The sequence below is a fragment of the Bombina bombina genome, chromosome 7 (assembly GCF_027579735.1).
Source record: "Bombina bombina isolate aBomBom1 chromosome 7, aBomBom1.pri, whole genome shotgun sequence".
Taxonomy (NCBI): domain Eukaryota; kingdom Metazoa; phylum Chordata; class Amphibia; order Anura; family Bombinatoridae; genus Bombina; species Bombina bombina.
This window is the reverse complement of record NC_069505.1, coordinates 121,260,098-121,284,539: the sequence shown is the minus strand read 5'-3', so window position 1 is coordinate 121,284,539 and position 24,442 is coordinate 121,260,098. Positions and strand designations below refer to the sequence as shown.

Here is a 24,442-nt window from a genome sequence, read left to right as displayed (position 1 = left end):
GACCTAAAGTTTTATTGGTTTAGTATACTGGATGTTGCGAGATGCTTATTTTGAAGTTTAATCTTAAATGCAATAAATAAATATTAGAAACATACTAAAACCAATCAGACCTCAGTGGATCTCTATGCATATATTCTTTAATTCCTCAAATAATATATATTTTATGTCCATCTTCAAAATATCTTTGTTATGAGATAATATATTTAAAACAATTCTTTAGCTGCGCTTCATACTTTTATCCATTATTTTTACCTCTTTAATGAGTCAGCATTGGTGTTTCTCTGTTAAATTTGCAAATGTATCATTGCTATTATAAGCTGCTGTATATAACTAAATATAGCACATTATTCAAAATATCTTTTGGAATGTGTGTCTGTGTCCTGACTGTGCTTCACATAATCACAAAAATATAATCTTGATAGAAACCTTTTATTTGTGTCTTGAGTGCTAAATATAGTTGCAACATGAATGAATGAATTAATTAATTTTGACCTTCACATCCCTTTAATTTACTGTATGATGAGTAGTTGCTCCTATAAATACATTTTATCCATATTCATGTCATATTCTTTGAACAATAAAAAAAATGACCATACAATTACCCCTTTATTTTAATTTCTTTATAAATGAAGATAGGTCACTTACAAAGAATAATCCAATAAATAAAAATTGGTCAGATTCCATAAGCAATGGACATTGAAGGGACATTCCATTCAAAGTTTAAATGCACATAGATTAATTATATATTTGAATAGAAACATATTTGCAATATAAATGCATTGATATGCTAGATATTCTCAGTGCACCAGGATTTTAAATACTGCAGCTGCTCAGAGCACCAGTGGGGCTTGTACTCATGTCAACAATTAAAGGGACACTCAATCAAAATTAAAGTTTCATTATTCAGATAGAGCATGTCATTTTAAACAACTTTCTAATTTACTTCCATTAACAAAATGTGCAGACTTTTTATATTTAAACTTTTTGAGTCACCAGCTCCTACTGAGCATGTGCAAGAGTAAGTGTGTATGCATTTGTGAATGGTTGATTGCTGTCACATGGTACGTGTATGCATTTGTGATTGGCTGATGGCTGTCACATGGTACAGGGGGAGTGGAAAAAGACATAACTTAAAATTGTCAGGAAAAAAATCTACTACTCATTTGAAGTTCAGACTAAATGCTATTGCATTGTCTTGTTATCTTGCATTTGTTGATTATGCAAATCTACAGTGTTCACTGGTCCTTTAACAAATGGAGTTATTACCAAATGGTACAAGCATCTTAGGCTCTCTGAGCGAGTGCTGTGTTTAAAATGCTGGTGCACAGTGCATACTTAAATACACTTTTGAAACAGCTATAACTTTTATTAGAAGCATTTTTGCTAATACATGTCAATTACAAAAATGCTTCCATTCAAAACTGAAATGCATCAATGCGGATTCCCATTTGGGCTGAAATGTCCCTTTAAGCCCTGAAAATGATGGGTCAGTGCAATATGTTATATTGAATCCTAAACTAATTAATGAGGAGCTAAGCTGACAGTTTCTTACCGGATGCTCCAGTTATATCCATCGCCTTCAAGTTTCTCGCCTTTATTATAGTAATCGTAAGTCTTCCCGCAGTAGGAAGGTAGCAAAGTGAAAACATCAAGTCACCAAGATCAACATTATCCTATAAAAGAAAATATATAAATAAAAATAAGACAGAGCAGATACAAATTCTTTTCATACAGCACCTTCATCGATTGTAATGTTGAAGAAGTACAAAACGACAAGTCATAGACAACCATTAAGGACCGTTGAAATATAATTTATCTTATTCTTATTTGTTTATAAAGCACCATCATATTATCCAGTGCTATGGCACACAACTACAGAGTAAAAAAAAAAAGAAATACACTAAGTTAAAGGAACCTGCCCATGATTTATATTGATGTACACCCTCATTATGGGCCTATGATCTAAATACTCACCGGCATTGTGAGAAATCACACAAAATCTTTGGGATTTTTTAAATATTATATTGTAATGTATGAGTCCTTCCCTTGACATACAGAACACTACATAGCAACATAAACATGTTCCAATATAAATTTGGTGTTTTAAATGTTTTTGAGGGGCCTCATTGAACTGACAAGACTTCTTAGATCATCTCACTTGAGGGGTTAGCTTTAGATCATCGGGACCTATGTGAGATGATTACAGGAGAGATGGACTTGTGAACTTACATGCTAAAGGAAGTAAAAAGGAAAAGAAGAGGGGAACAATAAGGTATCTGACAAAAGAGAAACATCTTAATGTTGTACGCAACTCAGATATGTTTTAACGGAATGATTGAAGCTCTGTAAATTGGAGGCAAGGGTTAAAAATATATGCAAGGATTTCCCCAGAAAAGTGCATAGGAGTGGAGGGGGTGGTTGGTAGGGTTACATTATTTGTACGGGGTAGAGATTTAGGAGGGTTCCAGCTTAAAGTTAGAGCTTTAAATGTTAGAGTTAAGGTTTTCAGTTTTAGTCTTGAGGTTAAAGGCATCAAGGGTAGGGATTAGAGTAGAAGTGCAGCAGATGAGGAACAATTTACAGGGGAGATAAGTCTGGGAGAGGGGTTCATGATAGACTGTAGTAAGGACAGATGGTAGTTAGAGAGACAAGATTTGGTAGAGTTGCCAATAAATATTAATCAAAGTTTATTACGCATTTAATAATTATCATAATAATTAATTAATAGGCATATTATTTTGACATGAATGGTGAAATGGTTAAAGTCTAATAGAGATGGACTTCTCTGCATTAATTAAATGTTACTTTTAATAGGAACTGGGTGCTTGTGGGGACTTTTGCCACAAAATAAGAATTTACATGATGTGAAGTAATTTAATAATCACATCTTCTGGCACCGCCAATGGATTTCACTAAACTTGTGACAAACTGCAACATGGATTGGAACAAATACTTTCAATTTTAAATAATTAAACTGCAAAAACAAAGAGTTACAAGATAATCTAGAAATCAAGGCTAAACTTGTAGGGTTGTCAGATGTCTTCTACAAAAATATTGGACAACCAGTGGTTGATTACAGGTGAGATAAAGAAAGGTAGGCCTGTGATCTGACCTATTAGCCTGTCTGTCAGCTCTATGCCCAAATCAGACTTTAGATGAAACACACAGTTATGTAACACTTGTCAGCCATATTCCTGGGTCAGACATCTTATCAGACCCACAGATCTGTAGCACCCTTGTCAACCATATGCTCAGGTCAGACATCAGATCAGATCAACAGTTCTGTAACCCTTTGTCAGCCATATGCACAGCTTAGACCTCATATCAGACCAATGGTTCTGTAAAACTTTGTCAGCCATATGTCCAAGTTAGACCACATATCAGACACATAGTTCTATATCCCCTTGTTAGCCATAAGCCCAGGTCAGATCAGATCTAATTTACAGAGCAGGTCGTTGGTATAAAATGACTGGTTAAATACTTGGCACCTGAGAAACTTATTAAAGAAACAATAAACTCAATACATTTCAGTCATGCACATGATATGTCACTATATAAACATGTTAAAAATATTTTCAATATTTAAGTGTAATTTTAACTTTAACAGGACGTGCACAACTGGTCTGTGGGATAGAAACTCACTGACCAATAAAGGAGCACTATCAACACTTTATTGTTACATGGACATGGACCACATGAATAATAAAACAATATATATTTTTTTGTTTATAAAAAAGGAACATCTTTTTTTGAAAAACAAAAATGTCTTTAGGTGCAACAAAGGAAAAAAAAAACTTTAATATCCATTTAATTTGTGTTTGCTTCAAAGTAATGAGTTTTAACAGTTATATAATTGAGATCTTTGGTCACAAGAGCCAATTGATTGAATTGGTTCACATGACTAGTCTTGCAAAGTGTTTTCACATAGATGTCAACTTTGATAATAGTAATATATGGTGTAGATAGGGTTGCCAGGTGTCTAGTATTCAACTGGACAGTCCAGTATTTTAACAGGCTGCCCAGTAACATCTTTACAAAAATACTGGACAGTTTTTAAAGTCCCCAAATTTAAATGTGAGGGTCAATCACAGGGTCGAAATCACTACTGTTCACATGTGTGACTAGAAACCAAACAGATACAATTATTGATTTCTATGTTACTCCTGTTCAAAGGGTACAATGACTGTTCGGTTGTGAATAATATACATGGTGGCTGAGGTAAAATTCTTGAGGTAGGGTATTGTATGACCAACACCTACCAACATGCTATTCACCCATAGATTGTCCAGTATTTTTGAGGAGGACAACCGGCAACCCTAGATGTAGACTGTGGAAAAAAACATTTATTGTTGAAAGGTTAATATTCCGCTGGAAATATCAAATCATAAAAAAATGTTGTATCAGCCCACTATATTTCCTCAAGCGTTATTTTGTACCAATAGCTAGATTACAAGTGGAGCACAAATTAGTGCTCCCACTTGCTCATTAACTTCACTAGATGGAGGCGTTTTGCATGCATATATATATATATATATATATATATATATATATATATATATATATATAGATAGATAGATAGATAGATAGATAGATAGATAGATAGATAGATATAGATAGATAGATAGATAGATAGATATAGATAAATATATACATATATATATAGGAATATCTATTTAAAAATACTTACAACATATTACCACTATGAATATTTAAAGTACATACACAGTTAAACAATTTATTAAATATGAATATTGCAGATTTATGATTTTTCATATTTTCAGCTACTTGACTGCAAAGGGCTCCAATGCACTTATATATGACTATATATGACCTCATGTGTATTTATGTGTTTATATGTGTATATATGTCTGTAAATACACATGTACACATATAAATACATATGTACACACATATAAACAATATTTTTATATATTTATTTAGATATCTGTATGTATGTATCTCTATGTTAAAGCCCTTTGCAGCTTTTTTTTTCTAACACCTTAGACTTCATATCTTCGAGCCCTTGGGAATTGTACTGTAGAATGTATTTTTTATGTGTTTTGTGCAACTTATTAGTCGAGTGTAACAGTTAACCAGAGCTCTGAAGTCACGCTAACCAGACGCTCGTTAAATTCAGTTGCGCTAATGAAAATGCGTTTAATTTCAACTCATAATACATACGCTACTTCCGACATGCTCAATGAGCTGCGATATACCCCTGCTTGGAGTGCTGTCAAGTTAAATACATTTCTGCAAAAAATGTCAACCATAAGGTGATTTATACAAACAAATTACTTAAATTGTTAATTGGATTTCATTAGAATCTTCTCCACCCGAAGTGCTTTGAAACCTTTTTTTTAGAATATTTATGTACACGGATTGAAAATGTAACCTGACAAGCTGGAATGCATTTTAATCTTTGATCTACACATGGATATGGAATAGCGATGCCAATCCTGTGGGAATATCCTCAGCCCTAACAGGAGGTGCCCAACTGATGCTGCAACATTCAGGTCATTGATAGATGGTAAACAAGATAATTTTAATAAGTAAGATTTAACATGTATAATAAATTAGAAAGCAGATATGGTTCATATTTTTAAGCTTTCTAATTGACTAAAATTTACAGAAAGATATACAGGGACTGATTTGTGACATGATGCTTAAAGGGACAGTCCAAAAAAACTTTCATGTTTCAAATAGGGCATATAATTTTAAACAACTTTCCAATTTACTTTTATCACCAATTTTGCTTTGTTCTCTTTGTATTCTTAGTTGAAAGCTAAACCTAGGAGGTTCATATGCTGATTTCTTAGACCTTGAAGGCCGCCTCTAATCTAAATGCATTTTGATAGTTTTTCATCACTAGGGGGCCTAATTTCACGTGTTTCATATAGAAAACATTGAGCTCACGCACGTGAATTTACCATGGAGACAGCTCTGATTGGCTAAAATGCAAGTCTGTCAGTCTGCTGAGGCTTAGATACAAGGTAATAACAGAGGTAAAACGTGTATAATTATAACTGTGTTGGTTATTCAAAACTGGGGAATTGGTAATTAAGGGATTATCTATCTTTTAAAACAACAAAAATTCTGGTGTTGACTGTCCCTTTAATAATCAAAATTTCCTCTGAAACCGTCTCATCAAGTCTACTTGTGCAGATAGGATTCCATGAGGAAGTGCAAAGATAGAAGGGCACACAGACAAGTGCCATGAATAAGGAGTAGTGCCAGGCTTCAAACAAAATAATCTCAACGCATTCCGTGTTTCAACAGAACAATTTGTGCAGAGCACAGAAGAATATTGCTTTCATTCTCCACACAAGGCTATATTACAAATAAAGTGCAGATAATAATTTGGGAGTATTTCTATATTAAACAATTTGTGCAGAGCACAGAAGAGTATTGCTATCATTCTCCACACAAGGCTATATTACAAATCAAGTACAGATAATAATTTGGGAGTATTTCTATACTAAATAATTTGAGCAGATACAGAAGAGTCTTGCTATGATTACCCACACAAAGCTATATTACAAATCAAGTTTAGATAATAATTTGGGAGTATTTCTATACTAAACAATTTGGTCAGATAAAGAAGAGTCTTGCTTTCATTCTCCACACAAGGCTATATTACAAATAAAGTGCAGATAATAATTTGGGAGTATTTCTATATTAAACAATTTGAGCAGAGCACAGAAGAGTCTTGCTATCATTCTCCACACAAGGCTATATTACAAATCAAGTACAGATAATAATTTGGGAGTATTTCTATAATAAACAATTTGAGCAAATACAGAAGAGTCTTGCTTTCATTCTTCACACAAAGCTATATTACAAATCAAGTGCAGATAATAATTTGGGAGTATTTCTATACTAAACAATTTCAGGAGTATTTCTATACTAAATAATTTGAGCAGATACAGAAGACTCTTTCTTTCATTCTTCACACAAGGTTATATTACAAATCAAGCACAGATACAAATTTGGGAGTATTTCTATATAAAACAATTTGAGCAGAGCATTATTATTATTATTATCAGGTATTTGTAGTGCGCCAACAGATTCCGCAGCGCTATGACACAGGTGGGATACAAAATAACATTTACAGGGTCAAGTGGGTAGAGGGCCCCGTCGAGAGTTGCACTGTTGTATTCGGCTCTTATGAATGGGAACTACAAACAGCTGGGCTCATAGTCTTACATGCTATGGGGTTTAAGGGGATAGCAGTGTAGATAGGAAGGTTAGTGCAGGTTGTAGGCATCCCTGAATAGTATAGTCTTCAGGGAGTGCTTGAAGCTTTCAAAACTAGGGGACAGTCTTGTGGAGCAAGGCAGAGAGTTCCATAAGAGAGGAGCCAGTCTGGAAAAGTCTTGTAAATGGAATGTGAGGAGATAATAAGAGAGGAGGAGTGAATGAGTGGAGTGAAGGGGACGGGAGGGAGAGTATCTGGAGACAAGGTCTGAGATGTAGGGGGGAGCAGTGCAGTTGAGGGCTTTGTGTGTCCGAGTGAGAATTTTGTCATTAATCCTGGAGGCAAGAGGAAGCCAGTGAAGGGATTAGCAGAGAGGTGCAGCAGATGAAGAGCAACGTGTAAGGAAGATGAGTCTGGCAGAGGCATTCATTATGGATTGTAAAGGAGCTAGGCGGCAGCTAGGGAGACCAGATAGGATGGAGTTGCAGTATAGCACAGGAAGAGTCTCACTTGCATGCTCCACACAAGGCTATATCACAAATCAAGTGCAGATAATAATTTGGGAGAATTTCTAAACAATTTGAGAAAAGCACAGAAAGTCTCACTTGCATGCTCCACACAAGGCTATATTACAAATGTAATGCAGTTGGTAACTTGCAATGCTTCATGTTCCACTTGACCCTGATCAATAAAGCTCAGTGTAGTATTACAATTGGTTGGCTAAATTGTTTAAAACTACATTTTAACATGCTCAATACATACATGTTGTGTCCTATTATTTCATTGACAAGAACAAAGCAGTAGTAGATCTTATTGCACTTATATTACAAGCCATGTGATAAGTTTTGCTTTGGACTACTTTAATGCTTTTTAACGTTTGATATTAATTATTATCACTTGGTATTGTGCTTTAAAATACACCTACAAATGCTATAGAGACTGAGCGTTTGCTTAAAAAAGTGGTGCTTTTGTAATCTATACTAGAGCCCACTGCACAAAATAGTACAGATAATCAGTGTCAATATTAAGCAGAAAGTCACAAATGCATCTCAATGATGACCTCAACGAACATTAAACTCAAAACTCCTCATAAAGGGCCAGATTTAGAGGGGAGAGCAAACAGTTACATGCTAGCGATAAGGGGTTTATCGCAGGTGTTTGCCTAGCGTCGGCTTTAGCACTCGTATTACAAATAGAAAATAAATGTACGCTAGAATGATTACCAGGTCCTCAGAGCTATGGTTAACTGTTTTGCGAAAACAAAAAGTGTCACAAAACACATAAAAAATATTTGACTCATTTGAAAGAGGAGGATCTTTGCTGTCAAATAAGGGATCTAATTTTTGGGACCACAGAAGGAATACCCAATCCAATGATTGTGTTCTTTATGCTTGTGGTTTTGTTATGCTATCATTGTTTCCATGGTGATCAACATATGTTTTATTTGGAGCCACTGATAACAGTTCATTCTATTTAGGAGTGTGACTGTGCATTTTTTTTTATAGATGGGCACAGGACCACTCATTTGAAAGAGGAGGATCACTACTTTCAATTAAGGGATCTAATTTTTGGGACCACAGAAGGAATACCCAATCCATTGATTTTGTTCTTTATGCTTATGGTTTTGTTATGGTATCATTGTTGCCATGGTGATCAACATATGTTTTATTTGGAGCCACTGATAAGAGTTTGTTCAATTTAAGTGTGTGACTGTGCTTTATTTTTTTTATTTTTTTGAGTTGACATTCCCCTGCAGAATTATTTCAATGGTCCTGTTTTCTTTTTCATGAATAATAAATATTTAATACACAGAACACAGATAATATGCATGGCAAAAAATAACTCAAGCATGTTAATGTTGCTTGAAATGCATTCAAATTTCATCGTTTCTAATATAGCTAGAAATAATTCCACTCCTACTTTCCACTTTAGCACCTTCTAGCTCACTTTGCAACAAAAGATAAATTGTTATTTAAAGGGACAGTCTAGCCAAAATTAAACTTTCATGATTCAGACAGGGCATGTCATTTTAAACAACTTTCCAATTTACTTTTATCCTCATATTTGCTTTGTTCTCTTATTAGTATTCGTATTAGTATTTTTTGTTGAATGCTAAACCTAGGTAGGCTCATATGCTAATTTCTAAGCCCTTAAAGGCCGCCTCTTATCTCAGGGCATTTTGGAAGTTTTTTACAGCTAGACAGCGTTCATGTGTGCCATAAAGATAGCACTGCTGACTCCTGTGGAGTTTTATGAGTCAGCACTGATTGACTAAAATGCAAGTCTGTCAAAAAAACTCAAATAAGGGGGCAGTCTGCAGAGGCTTAGATACAAGGTAATCACAGAGGTAACAGTACATTATTATAACTGTGTTTGTTATGCAAAACTGGAGAATTGGTAATAAAGGGATTATCTTCTTTTTAAACAATAAACATTCTGGAGTAGTCTTTCCCTTTAACTGAAAATGTCCTCAGCTCATCAACATGAAACGCTTGCAGCTTGGAGCGTACTGCTTCAAAAATGTGTGTAATAAAGGTAATAAGGGTTAAACTCAAAACATGTTGCATCACAAGTCAGGAGCCTGGATTTCTATCAATGAGAATTTACATGCAAAAATACTGTATGGCAGCTTTCTTTTTCTAAGCCATTGTAGTGTGTAACACAATCTGTCATGTGATTTGAAAAATATTTTTCAAATAGAAAACAGTACAGCAGCATAATATACTTAAAGAAACAGTAGACACCTCGAGACTGTAAAATAAAATGGTTAATTATGCATAAAAAAACAATTTTGTTATATATATATATTTTTTTTTTGTGTGGGGGTTTTCCACTTCTGTGGACTGAAAGTGCACATGGCAGGATTCACAAGCCTAACTATTCTACATATTTGTCCCTTACTGCCCTCAGCAGAGGTGATAAGATAACAAACTGCAAACCAATGCAGGTTTTGCTAACACAATGAAATTGGCTAGAGATGTATCTTCTCCAGTAACAAGTTTATATTTTCTAATACAAACAAGGCAAATGGTGAGTGGAAATTTTAAACTAAATTCTTCTAAAAACTACAGTTGTCCTATTTAATGTAATTTGGCCCTATTATTATTATTATTATTATACTTTATGAAGCAACATCATATTCCGTAGCGCTGTCCATGGATACAGTTTGTTTAAATAAAAAATAATATAAAACTTCTAAGAGACAGGACAACATTTACAAACACATACAGGAGGGATTGAGGGCTCTATTCCCGTGGGAACTTACAATCTAGAAGGGTAGGAGGTAGAGAAACAGGAGGTGAGGACTGCAAGATTAAATGAGGGAAATGTTGTTAGGTAAGAGAAATATTATTGAGTTGGGTGGTAGGCTTCTCTGTACAAAAAAGTCTTCAGGGAGCATCTAAAGGAAGAAAGATTAGGGCAAAGCCTGACAGAGTGTTCCAGAGGGTTGGTGCTGCACAACAGAAGTCCTGCAGTCTAGCATGGGAAGATGTTATAGTCGCAGATGCAAGGAGCATTGTTGGATCTTAGTGAGCGGGCTAAAGTATATTTGTTGATTAGAGAGGATAGGTAGAGGGGAGCGGTGTTGGTGATCGCTTTGTATGCAAGGATGAGAATTTTGAATTTAGTTCTGCTGTGAATGGGGAGCCAATGAAGGGACTCGCAGAGAGGTGCAGCAGATACAGAGCGACGGGAAAGGTGGATCAGCCTGGCAGAGGCATTTAGGATGGATTGAAGGGGGAGAGGCGGGAAAGAGAAAGGTCAGTAAGTAGGTTATTGCAGTAGTCAAGTCAGGAAATAACAAGGGAGTGGGTTATTTTCTTTGTGGTGTTAGCGCACAGAAAAGGTTGAATCTTGGAAATATTGCGTAGATGGTTGCAGCCGGATGTAGAAAGCGATTGGATATGGGGGACGAAGGATAGATTTGAGTCAAGTGTAACTCCGAGGCAGCGGACTTGGGGCGATGGGGAAATGGTGATGCCGTCAACAGGGATAGAGAAGTCAGAAGTCGGTGTAGAACTTGAGGGGGGATAAGAAGGAGCTCAGTCTTGGACATGTTATACTTTAGGTGGTGAGAGGCCATCCAGGAAGAAATACCAGATAAGCAGTGGCTGACATGAGAGAGAACAGAGGGAGAGAGAGCAGGGGTGGAGAGGTAGATCTAAGTGTCATCAGCATAGAGGTGATATTTGAAGCTGTAACTGTTGATATGTTTACCCAGCGATGAAGTATAAATAGAGAAGACTAGAGGACCCAGAAGAGATCCTTGAGGTACTCCAACAGACAGAGGCATTGGAGAGGAGGAGTCACCGGCAAATGACACAGAAAAAGACCTGTGAGAAAGATAGGAGTGGATCCAGGAAAGAGCAGTGTCACAGAGGCCAAGAGAGCTAAGGGTCTGTAGGAGGAGGGGGTGGTCAAATGTGTCAAAGGCAGCAGAGAGGTCAAGTAAGATGAGTATAGAGTAGTGGCCAATATTTTTAGCAGAGAGAAGATCGTTCTTAACCTTGGTAAGGGCAGTCTCAGTTGAGTGTTTGGGGCGTAATCTGGATTGCAGGGAGTCAAGCAAGGAGTTGGCGGACAGGAAGTGGGTTAGGCGATTGTAAACTAGTTTTTCAAGGAGTTTTGATGTTTGTGGAAGCAGTGATATGGGGCGGTAGCTTTCAGGAGAATTAGGGTCGAGGGTGGTTTTTTGAGTATGGGAGTGACTTTTGCGTGTTTAAAAGAAGATGGGAATGAGCTGGTAGAGAGAGATAGGTTGAAGATGTGGGTAAGAGCAGGAGTGAGGGTGGAAGATAGGGAGGGTATTAGATGGGAAGGGATAGGGTCGAGTGGGCAGGTAGTGAGGCGTGAGGAAGATAGTAAGGAAGAAACTTAATTCTCAGTGGCTGGATAGAAGATGCAGAGGGTGGCAGAGGGAGTAACTATGCATAAAATTGTTGTGCCAATACATATTAAAATAAACATGAATAATTTTATGGTTACAATATAAAATGTTTACATATACATAGTGGAAAACAAAACAGTGCAATAAAATTTAATTTATTTTGCCCCCCTTTTTATGTAATTTGAAATGGTGGATTTTTCAATAGGATGGTTAGAATGTACACGGAAGACTTAAGAAACCAAACCCTGCTACATATTTGTCCGTAATTGGCTTCAGCAGAATTGATAAGATAAAAAACTAGAAAACAATGTAAATTTGCTAACAAAATGACAGTGGTTAGCCTTGCCTACTCCAGGTCTGCATTAGCTCCTCTGAATAAGGCAAAGACTGGCTACTTCTTCTTTTTTTCATGACAGCATATCTAGAGAGGTTTGTGAGTGTGCATGAGTCTTTATCACTATATGGCAGCTATGGTTGTTACAATGTTTATAAAAATGTTACACAATGCTATAAATATAGTTCTTTAAATACATTCACACTGCTGAGCATATCTAGATATGCCCTCGTGGACGGCACTAAGTTTCAACAAAGGATACAGAGACAAAGAGGTACAGAAATATAGTGAATTGTTTTTGTATGCATCTGAATCATGAAAAGTTTAATTTTGACTCCCATATCTCTTTAAAAAGGAGTAGATGGGGGTGTTTATAGTCACACAGAAATTAATCCAGGAGTGAAATCTTAGAAATAATTTTATAATGTAATAATATCATAATATTCAGCATTTTATTTTCTTAAAGGGACATTCCAGTCAAAATTTTTAATCCACCTCTGAGCACATTGATGACATATCTTTGAATAGAAACATATTTGCCATATATACTTATTGTCAAAAATGTTTCTAGTAAGTTATCATTGTTTTAGTGTTAACATTGTTCTCTGCAAATGCATGTGAAGCATAGCTAGATATTCTCAGTGCACCAGAATGTTAATACTGCAGCTGTTCAGAGCATCAGTGGGGCTTGTATTATGTCAGCAATTAACAAATTGAGTCATTATCAGATGGTACAAACACCTTATGCTTCTTTAAGTGCTTAAAAAACTTTTGAAACCTATTTTTGTAATATACACGTATTAGTAAAAATGCTTCTAATAAAAGCTATAGTTTATATTACAAAATGCTATTCAAAACTGAAATGCATGCATGTGGATTCAAATTATGGCTGGAATGGTCCTTTAACATAAACTGTTGCTTTTTGTAGAATCACACATATTGCAACATTCCGATTGTTTTATACATTCAAGTGGATCACATTAACAAAAAGTCACCCAAGTCTGGTCCCCATGCATTAGGCTTTTAGTTTCCTAAATAAAAAATTATAATAATATTTTTTAGTAGGGAAGTCATTGGAACACTGTCTATCAATATTTATGTAGGATAAATAAATCTGTAGAAAATGTGAACATTTGAAATATTTTCACATTGTGATTTTTATATTATTTTATTATTATAGGTCAATAGATAGAAAGACAGAGATTAATAGACAGAGATAGATAGATAATATACACTACACATTACATTTAAGTCACAAATATTTAAGTTTATGACATAAAATTACATTTTTAAATGATTTTACATTTTTTATAATATATTTTAAATTAAAATACTTTATAACATACATATTCTATAGCTCATTCTTACTGAAAATATATTTTTATCATTTTTCTGTTTTCTCTGAGTGAACATATGTTTTTAAAATTTTTTTTTAGTCTGTCAGTGTTTTTTTTCACATATGTAAATGTTAATATTCATGTGTGTAAAACAGAGGACTTGTCATTCTAGGTCATTCCCTTATGAATCATTTCCAGAAAAGTGCAATTGGGGAAAGCTCTAGCTAGTATTTCTAATCAGCCGGGATGCATTCCGGATAAAAATGTTCCTCATTTACAAAACATTTACACCTAGATTACGAATTTTTTTTAAATTTAGAGGCTGTGCGGTGCTAACAAGCAGTTTTCTCTCACCGCTCACTTACCTACAGCGCTGGTATTACGGGTTTTTACAAACCCGTCGTTAAAAGACAAGAAGTGAGCGTTGAGCAAAATTTTGCTCATTACCGCACTCCAATACCAGCGCTGCTTAAGACAGCTGGTGTACCATGCTCGTGCACAATTTCTCCATAGGAATCAACGGGGAGAGCCGGCTGAAAAAAAGTCTAACACCTACCAAAAAGCAGCGTAAAACTCCCTAACGCAGACCCATTGATTCCTATGGGGAAATAAAATTTATGTTTACACCTAACACCCTAACATGAAACCAGAGTCTAAACACCCTTAATCTTACACTTATTAACCCCTAATCTGCCGCCCCCGACATCGCCGACACCTGCATTATATTATTAACCCCTAATCTGTCGCTCCGGACACCGCCACCACCTACATTATACTTATGATGAACCCCTAATCTGCTGCCCCCAACATCGCCGACACCTACATTATATTTATTAACCCCTAATCTGCCACCACCAATGTCGCCGCCACCTACCTACACTTATTAACCCCTAATCTGCCGCCCCCAACGTGACCGCCACTATACTAAAGTTATTAACCCCTAAACCTAAGTCTAACCCTAACCCTAACACCCCCTAACTTAAATATAATTTAAATAAATCTAAATAAAATTCCTATCATTAACTAAATTATTCCTATTTAAAACTAAATACTTACCTGTAAAATAAACCCTAAGATAGCTACAATATAACTAATAGTTACATTGTAGCTAGCTTAGGATTTATTTTTATTTTACAGGTAAGTTTGTATTTATTTTAACTAGGTAGAATAGTTACTAAATAGTTATTAACTATTTAATAACTACCTAGCTAAAATAAATACAAAAGTACCTGTAAAATAAAACCTAACCTAAGTTACAATTACACCTAACACTACACTATAATTAAATAAATTAACTAAATTAAATAAATTAAATAAATTACATACAATTACCTAAATTAAATTAAATTAGCTAAAGTACAAAAAAAAACCCCACTACATTACAGAAAATAATAAACAAATTACAGAAATTTACAGACATTTAAACTAATTACACCTAATCTAATAGCCCTATTAAAATAAAAAAAGCCCCCCCCCAAAATAAAAAAAACCCTAGCCTACACTATAAAAAGGGCCTTTCTGCCCGTCTGGAGGACCACTTCTGCCCGGCTTGGATGAAGACGTCTCCCGGTAAGTCGATCTTCAGGGGGTTAGTGTTAGGTTTTTTTAAGGGTGTATTGGGTGGGTTTTATTTTTAGGTTAGGAACTTTGGGCGGCAAAAGAGCTAACTGCCCTTTTAAGGGCAATACCCATCCAAATGCCCTTTTCAGGGCAATGGGGAGCTTAGGTTTTTTAGATAGGTTTTTATTTGGAGGGTTGGTTGTGTGGGTGGTGGGTTTTACTGTTGGGGGGTTGTTTGTATTTTTTTTTACAGGTAAAAGAGCTGATTACTTTGGGGCAATGCCCCGCAAAAGGCCCTTTTAAGGGCTATTGGTAGTTTAGTTTAGGCTAGGTTTTTTTTTATTGGGGGGGGGCTTTTTTATTTTAATAGGGCTATTAGATTAGGTGTAATTAGTTTAAATTTCTGTAATGTGTTTATTATTTTCTGTAATTTAGTGTTTTGTTTTTGTACTTTAGCTAATTTAATTTAATTTAGGTAATTGTATGTAATTGATTTAATTGTATTTAATTTAGTTAATTTATTTAATTATAGTGTAGTGTTAGGTGTAATTGTAACTTAGGTTAGGCTTTATTTTACAGGTACTTTTGTATTTATTTTAGCTAGGTAGTTATTAAATAGTTAATAACTATTTAGTAACTATTCTACCTAGTTAAAATAAATACAAACTTGCCTGTAAAATAAAAATAAATACTAAGCTAGCTACAATGTAACTATTAGTTATATTGTAGCTATCTTAGGGTTTATTTTACAGGTAAGTATTTAGTTTTAAATAGGAATAATTTAGTTAATGATAGGAATTTTTAGTTAGATTTCTTTTAATTATATTTAAGTTAGGGGGTGTTAGGGTTAGGGTTAGACTTAGATTTAGGGGTTAATAACTTTAATATAGTGGCGGCGACGTTTGGGGTGGCAGATTAGGGGTTAATAAATGTAGGTAGGTGGCGGCGATGTTAGGGACAGCAGGTTAGGGGTTAATAATATTTAACTAGTGTTTGCAAGGTGGGAGTGCGGCGGTTTAGGGATTAATATATTTGTTATAGTGGCGGCGATGTCCGGTTTGGCAGATTAGGGGTTACAAATTTTCTTTTAGTGTTTGTGATGTGGGAGGGCCTTGGTTTAGGGGTTAATAGGTAGTTTATGGGTGTTAGTGTACTTTTTAGCACTTTAGTTAAGAGTTTTATGCTATGGGGTTGTAGTGTAAAACTCTTAACTACTGACTTTAAAATGCGGTACCAGTCTTGACAGGAGAGGGTCTACCGCTCACTTTTTGGCAGACTCGTAATACCGGCGCAATGCAAGTCCCATTGAAAAAAGAGGGTACGCAATTTACGTAAGTGGATTTGCAGTATTTCCAAGTCTGGCAAAAAAAGTGAGCGGTACACCTGTACCTGCAAGACTCGTAATACCAGCGGGCATTAAAAAGCAGCGTTTGGACCGGCTAACGCTGCTTTTTAAGCCTAACGCAAAACTTGTAATCTAGCCGTTATTTTTTTACGTATTCAGGAGTTTGGAATTGGCACAATGTGAACACTTTAATTTGTGTTTTAGTTTAGTAATAAAATCAACAGACAGCACTCACACAATATTGTGCAATAGAAATAGGATATATTTATTATACCATATAGTATGTGTAAATGATCTCACAATACAAGAAAATAGTACATAAAACCAAGGATACTTGCGTTAAACTGGAGATTCACAAGTTTAATTAGTCCACTCTCCTAAACCTAGTCAGACTATTAGACGAGCAATGTGTTTCGCGGGGTTCCACCTCTTTATCAGAACCTGATGAAGAGGTGGAACCTCAAAACACATTGTTTGTCTAAGGGCGTGCATACCCCTGAGCCTACCTACTTCGTTTTCAACAAAGGATACAAAGATAACATACATTTGATAAAAGGGATACATAGATTTTTTTTTTATATTTTTTTTAATTGAACACTTTCTGAATCATGAAAGAAAAAATAGGATTTAATGTCCCTAACTCCACCACCGTTTTCGAAAAATAGTCCATATTAGAGGAATGAGAGAGATGAGTGCCTTTGTGCTTTGACCAAAAAAAAGTGCATTGTTGTTCTTTTAATGTCTATGGATGCATAAAGGCCAAAATAGTATTTGTGAAGTCCACTATGTTGTGCAGCCAATGCTATCACCTGCTTTTTGATGTATACATAAATATAAATAATTATAAAAACTGACAAGATTTCAAGTTTCTGAGTAGTAATAGTAATCTATATTCTTTACAATTAAATATAAATACAACATACTATAGGAAGACATCTCTAATATATTTTATCAAGAAGCAGTGGGTAACGTATATGTGATCTTTCAAACGTTAGTAAAATGTATCTTTTCCTGGGTGGACAACAATTCTTGCATTGGCACTGAGTTTATGCTGCACTCAGATATGGTCTCAACCCAAACTATAGCTTGTGAAGCGTCTACGGTCTAGCATGACAGTTCATTGGGTTTTTCACAGTATATATTCATTGCTCAGCCGCAGTATAGTTAGCCAGCCTCATCACAAACCAATAAACTTGCCACCTTTTACTGTGCTTTGTTGCACATTATAAAGCTGAACAAGACCATGGCTGAAGTTAGAACCTACTGTGGGCTTTGATTCTAGTCTAGCTAATCTTATCAGGCTTGTTATTCGGCAGCAGTTCCAGAGGGTGCCTTATGATGATAAGCAATCCTTTTATAATTATTTTTAAGGTACGAGCTGTTTTACAACAGCCTCTTTTTGCTTGTATTGTGCGCTAGGGTAAAGATGGGTAACGGTTTAAAAAACTAAATAAAAAATAATGGCTCCACCACTTGTACCACCCAACACTTTTTTTATCCCCCAACATTTTATGGTCTGGAAAATCCCCTGAAGAAATTGTGGTGGAATAAGACAGTTTAAAGTGTATTTGAAGCACCACTTGCCATTCTCATTGTATAATATCAAACCACCATAAAATAATAAAAAATAAAAAATATAAAAAGGACACAAAGCTATAATACAAAAATGCTCTTATGCTTGATAGTATTTTGTATTTGCACTGCTGGATAGGTAATAACACATAGCTAAAGTCAGCTCTGGTGGGCAATACACTTACTGGCACAGAGCTAAACAGAGAGGGGCCGATTTATTAACAGTTGGACAGACATGATCCCCTGTAGCGTATCATGTCCGCCCGACATCGCTGAATGCCGACAGCATATGCTATTGGAATTTAACATTGCACAAGCAGTTCTGGTGAACTGCTTGTGCAATGCCGCCCCCTGCTGAAGGCCGCTAGAAGGGGGTGTCAATCAACCTCAGAGGAGGCGTACGAGTTAAGGAGCAGCGGTCTTAAGACTGCTGTTTCTTAACTCCTTTTTCCGGCGAGCCTGAAACAGGGCTATTAATAAATTGCCCCAGACACTGAGCCAATCCAGGCCAACAAAGGTGAGTATTCTGTGTATTATCACTCTGGAGCTAACTATAACTATGTGTTTAATCCCTCTGTTGGCAAGCAATAGTTCAAAACCAAAATGTTCTATTAAATTAGAAACTTTTATTATAGTAGATTTATGTCCCTTTAATCTTGGGCTGCTATAAAACTCAAATTCCAATCGACTTAATGAAATATCAACTTGAAGGGACAGTCTAGTCAAAATTAAATTGTTATACTTCAGATAGGGTGTGCAATTTTAAACAACTTTCCAATTCACTTTTATCATCAAATTTGTGTTGTTCTCTTGGTATTCTTAGTTTTAAGTTAAACCTAGGTAGGTTCATATGCTAATTTCTTAGCCCTTGAAGGCCAAATCTTATCTGAATGCATTTGACAGTTTTTCACAGCTAGAGGGCCTTAGTTTATGTGTGCCATATATATAACATTGTGCTCACTTCCGTGGAGTTACTTATGAGAGGGCACTGACGGTCTAAAATGCAAATCTGTCAAAAGAACTGAAATAAGGGGGCAGTCTGCAGAGGCATAGATACAGAGTAATCACAGAGGTAAAAAGTATATAAATATATATATGATATTATTAATAAAACCATGTTGGTCAATTCAAAACTGGGCAATGGGTTATTATCTCTTTTTAAACAATAAAAATTCTGGAGTAGACTGTCCCTTTAAGGGACAGTAAAAACAAAATTAAATTTCCATGATTTAAATAGACCATGTAATTGTAAACAGCTTTACACTTTACTTCTATTATTAAAATTGCTTAGTTCTCTTGGTATACTTTGTTGAAGACTACATCTAGGTAGGCTCATAAGAGCTCAGAAGCATGCATGTGTTTGCAACTATGTATAACGATGTTGCACAGCACTGCTGCCATAGAGTGCTAAAGACAAGTGCACGCTCCTGAGCTCTTAAGAGACTATGGGGTTGATCTATAAAGCAGAGGGTGCTGCTTCAGACCCTATCCACTTCAGTTCCGACTGAAGCGGAAGTTAAGAAGCAGCGGTCCTAAGACCGTTGCTCCTTAACTCGTCTGCCACCTCTGAGGTGGTGGACAGCAATCAGCCCAATCAAATACGATTGGGTTGATTGACACCCCCTGCAGGGGGCGGTATTGCACCAGCTGTTCACCAGAATATCGATGTGCGGCGGACATGATTTGCTATAGCGGATCCTGTCTGTCAGTACCATGTTAAATTGACCCCTAACTATCTTAATGTTTTAATGTAAACGTTTTTAGACCTATTAGGGGGTCTTCTTTATAGTGAGCAGATATCAGTCCTGGGCGCTAGTTACTTTTCTTCTTAAGTCTTACTTTTCTTCTTAACCCTAACTATCTTAACTCTTCAGCAAAGAAAACCAGGAGAACAAAGCAATTTGATTAACACAATTGAAAATTGTATGCTCTATTAAAGGGACACTAACCACCTTTTATATTTGTAAATTATATATTTATTTTATTATTTATTAAGATGTCACAGAAATCTCACCTTCATATACATATTTATTTGCTTTACAAATTGTCATCTAAACCTCTTCCTGTATTACACGATGTGTGCCGCCATATTGTAATGTACATTACTCTCTGACAATGTGTCACGTCATGCGCGCTCCCGTAATTTGTAACGCGCATGCGTATCAAAAGAATCATCTCTACTGCTTCTATAAAGTTCATTTATGCGGTTGCTGAGAACGAGCTTCATAGAGATGTATTTGACAGCAGTATTAGAGGAGCAGATTTACAGCCATCATATGTGATAAGCATTTATGTTTTAAACCTAAAAAAAATGCTTTTAATCTCATAAACAGTTATTTTAATTATAAAGTATTATCATTGTCAAATAATAGATAGGTTTAGATCATTGTAGATCATTGACAGTGAAGTGTGCCTCTGATATTGCAGAAGAGCGCAATGTCGCCATGTGTGCACGCTCACAGCAATATTAAAAACATTCTGATTAGTGCACAGTACTTCCCCAATGTCTAGATGGATGTTTCACTGAATGGGGACATACACAATTTTAAAATAAGATATTAAAAGATAGGTTAACATATAAAAAAATAATAAAAAAACCCAATGTGGTTTGGTTTATTTCAGTTAAATATACATTGTGGATATTAAAATTTCATTTTCTTGATGAGAGGTATTTAATGACCCTTTAAAATTTTATTTTTGACTTAACTGTTCCTTTAAGTTGTTTAGGTTTGCAAACTCCCATTTGTATTAATACATTCAAATTCTTGTTCATTCAATTAAAAGGGAAATTAAAAAATAAAATACAACATTTTTGTGGACTGTAGAGAGAAGCTTTGTTCAATAAAGCTCAACATTATGAACATGTTTTTGAGATGATTTTCAGGATTAACTCTGATTCAGTAGATTTATTTTGAAGGAAAGAGGATTTGAAAGCTTTGCACCCTGTGAAAAGGTTTCACTCACAAACAAGCCTTGCTTATTGTTAGAAAATCTTGGTAGTAGACAGTCTGCTAAAGATATCTGGTGCAAATTGTATGACTAAAGATTTGAAAAGAAAATGTGAAGTTTTATATTTCATCTCAGCGTTATTAGTGTATCCATTATTTAGGAAATCAAAGGGATACAGAATGCTTAAAGGGATGCTAAACCCATTTTTTTTATTTCATGATTCAGATAGAGTATGCAATTTTAAGCAACTTTCTAATTTACTCCAATTATAAAGTTGTCTTTGTTCTCTTGCTATCTTTGTTTGAAAAGCGGGAATCTAAGCTTAGGAGCCGGTCCATTTTTGTTTCAGCACCTGGGTAGTGCTTGTGGATTGGTGGCTAAATGTAGCCACCAATCAGCAAGGGCTACCCAGGGTACTGAACCAAAAATATGCCAGTTCCTAAGATTAGATTCCTGCTTTTCCAAATAAAGATAGCAAGAGAACAAAGAATATTTGATAATAGGAATAAATTAGAAAGTTGCTTATAATTGCCTGTTCTATCTGAATCATGAAAGAAAACATTTGGGTTTAGTGTCCCTTTAAAGAGACATGAAACACAATTTTTTTTCTTTCAGGACTCGGATAGATCATACGTTTTTAAACAACTTTCCAATTTTCTTCTATTATCTAATTTGCTTCATTCTCTTGGTATCCTTTATTGAAGAAGCAGTAATGCACTACTAGAAGCTAGCTGAAAGCCAATGCCAAGAGGCATATATGTGCAGCCACCAATCAGCAGCTTCTGAGCCTACCTAGGTATACTTTCAAACAAAGGATATAAAGAGAACAAAACAAATTAGATTACAGATATAAATTGGAAAGTTATTTAAAATTGCATGCTCTAACTCAGACGTCCTCAAACTAGGCCCTCCAGAGGTTTTGGAACTACATTTCCCATGATGCTCAGCCAGCATATCAGTTGGCCACCAATCAGCAAGGGCTACCCAAGGTGCTGAACCAAAAATATGCCAGTTCCTAAGATTAGATTCCTGCTTTTCCAAATAAAGATAGCAAGAGAACAAAGAATATTTGATAATGCTGAGCATCATGGGAAATGTCGTTCCAAAACCTCTGGAGGGTCAAGTTTGAGGATGTCTGCTCTATCTGAATCACTAAAGAAAAACATGGGTTGTGTGTCCCTTTAATGATTTAGATAACTGTATGATAAAACTCTACTATATTGAATTTTTCTCACCAAGGAGAGATACATAATATTCTGTTATATCTATACCATGAATATACCTAAGCCCTTGCTACTTGATTGTAATGTGCATTAGTGAACTGAGGGGGAAAAAAAAAATCATAAATATCTCCTATTAGTGAAATTAAATTTGTGCATAAATACTGGAATTGTAAGAGCCAAATCAAATCAAATAGAAATAGAAACGCTGTTCTGCTGTGGGCTTGGAAAATAAATGAATCCTTTTGGCTTAATTACAACAACAAAGCATTTCCACTGGAAATATTACAGCTATCATCCTCAAAACAAAGTCACATAAACAAACAGATCAAACACATCATGCACAGTCCTAATTAATGCACAGCATTTATATATACACAGCATTCGTATATACACAGCATTCATATATACACAGCATTCATATATACACAGCATTCATATATACACAGCATTCGTATATACACAGCATTCGTATATACACAGCATTCATATATACACAGCATTCATATATACACAGCATTCGTATATACACAGCATTCGCATATACACAGCATTCATATATACACAGCATTCATATATACACAGCCAAGCACAACTGCCAATGTGAGGTCTTCTTTTTTTTTTAGATGGGAATATAAAAATAGAGATGCTAAACTGTTAAGGGACTGTTAAATACAGTAGACCTGACTCAGCTTTTTATCTAGTGCTGCTTATTGGATCAGCAGCAGTTCTTTCGCTCAGGCCCTAAATAAATGCTAGATAGAATGATGCATTCAAAGAAAAGAATAGTCTGACAATAACATGTAGATTTATTTTTAAAGTTTCATTAGTTGTTTAAATATTGACAAAATAAGTGCAAAGTTTTAATATCTATAAAACAATGGGAGCTGCCATGTTATAACTTAGGTTACCTTCTCTGCAGTGGCCAATTAGAGACAGTTATTAATAGGTCACTAGAGTGTGAAGCCAATGGCTGTGTGAAATATAACAATGTTATGCACTTGCATTTCTAACAGGAACTGAAATGCTCACTATATATATATATATATATATATATATATATATATATATATATATAAGATTTATTATTTTATATTACCATCTCAAAATGTTTAATGTCCCTTTAAGGTGATCACAGACTGTGGAAATTGGAAATAAACCATTTTTAATAAGGACCAGCTGAAGTGATTGGAGGTTTACATTTTATGTAGAAAAGAGATATCCTCCCAAAGGAACAATTGAAGTAATTGGAGCTAAATAGGAAGAGTGTATGATGTGCTGCACCTAAATCCCACCTCCGATTTTGACAGAGGTAGGAAATAATATTTTCAAATGGTAAAACTCTTTGATGGCCAAGTGTTTATATGCATGAAAGAAAGTTTGGTAATTCTAAATTCATTTAATAAATGTTTAAAGCTGGTCCAGGTGATATCAGAAAGTGTCTACTCTACTTATGCACCGGTTTGTAATAGAGACCACAGACCACAAATATGCTATACTGCTTCAATGAAAACAAGCAAAATGGATTAATCTGATCTGCTTAAAGGGATAGTCAGCATTACATAAAACACTGAACTAATGCAATCCTCAGGGACAAAAAGGTATATTGAAACATTCAAATTTGACTTTTGTTTAACTAAAATTTACCTTTGAAATTGGTCTTCAGATAGTGCCCAGTGCCTATGTCCTGTGACAAGTTGAGTGAAGCTACCACACGTGGCAGCTCTGTCTCTCCCTGTGAGCGAGCTACGGGCAAAAGATTGGAATGAACTATCACCTTAATATTGTCACAACTAATAGATTTATAAAAGAAAGGGGAGTGGTCAGGGGCACACCTGAAGACCAAATTCAGAAGTCAATTTTAAACAAATGTCAAATTTAAAAGTTTCAATAGCCTTATTATAGCTTATTGCCCCTGAGGACTGCTTTAGCACAACATTTTATTTAATAGTCCCTATAAGAGATATGATGGATGGATATTCTAAATACCCACTTTTTAAAAACTGATGTTAGTTTAGGCTTCTTCCTATCCACCAAATGTC

General features: G+C 35.3%; 1 protein-coding gene across 1 annotated transcript in view; it reads right to left on the bottom strand.

Moving 5' to 3' along the window:
- SYT9 (synaptotagmin 9) overlaps positions 1 to 24,442 on the bottom strand; it is a 366,314-nt gene that overhangs the window by 24,581 nt on the left and 317,291 nt on the right. Inside the window, exon 4 of the mRNA XM_053720281.1 lies at positions 1,553 to 1,673. Coding sequence (XP_053576256.1) covers positions 1,553 to 1,673 — 121 coding nt within the window. The remainder of the gene's footprint in view (positions 1 to 1,552; positions 1,674 to 24,442) is intronic.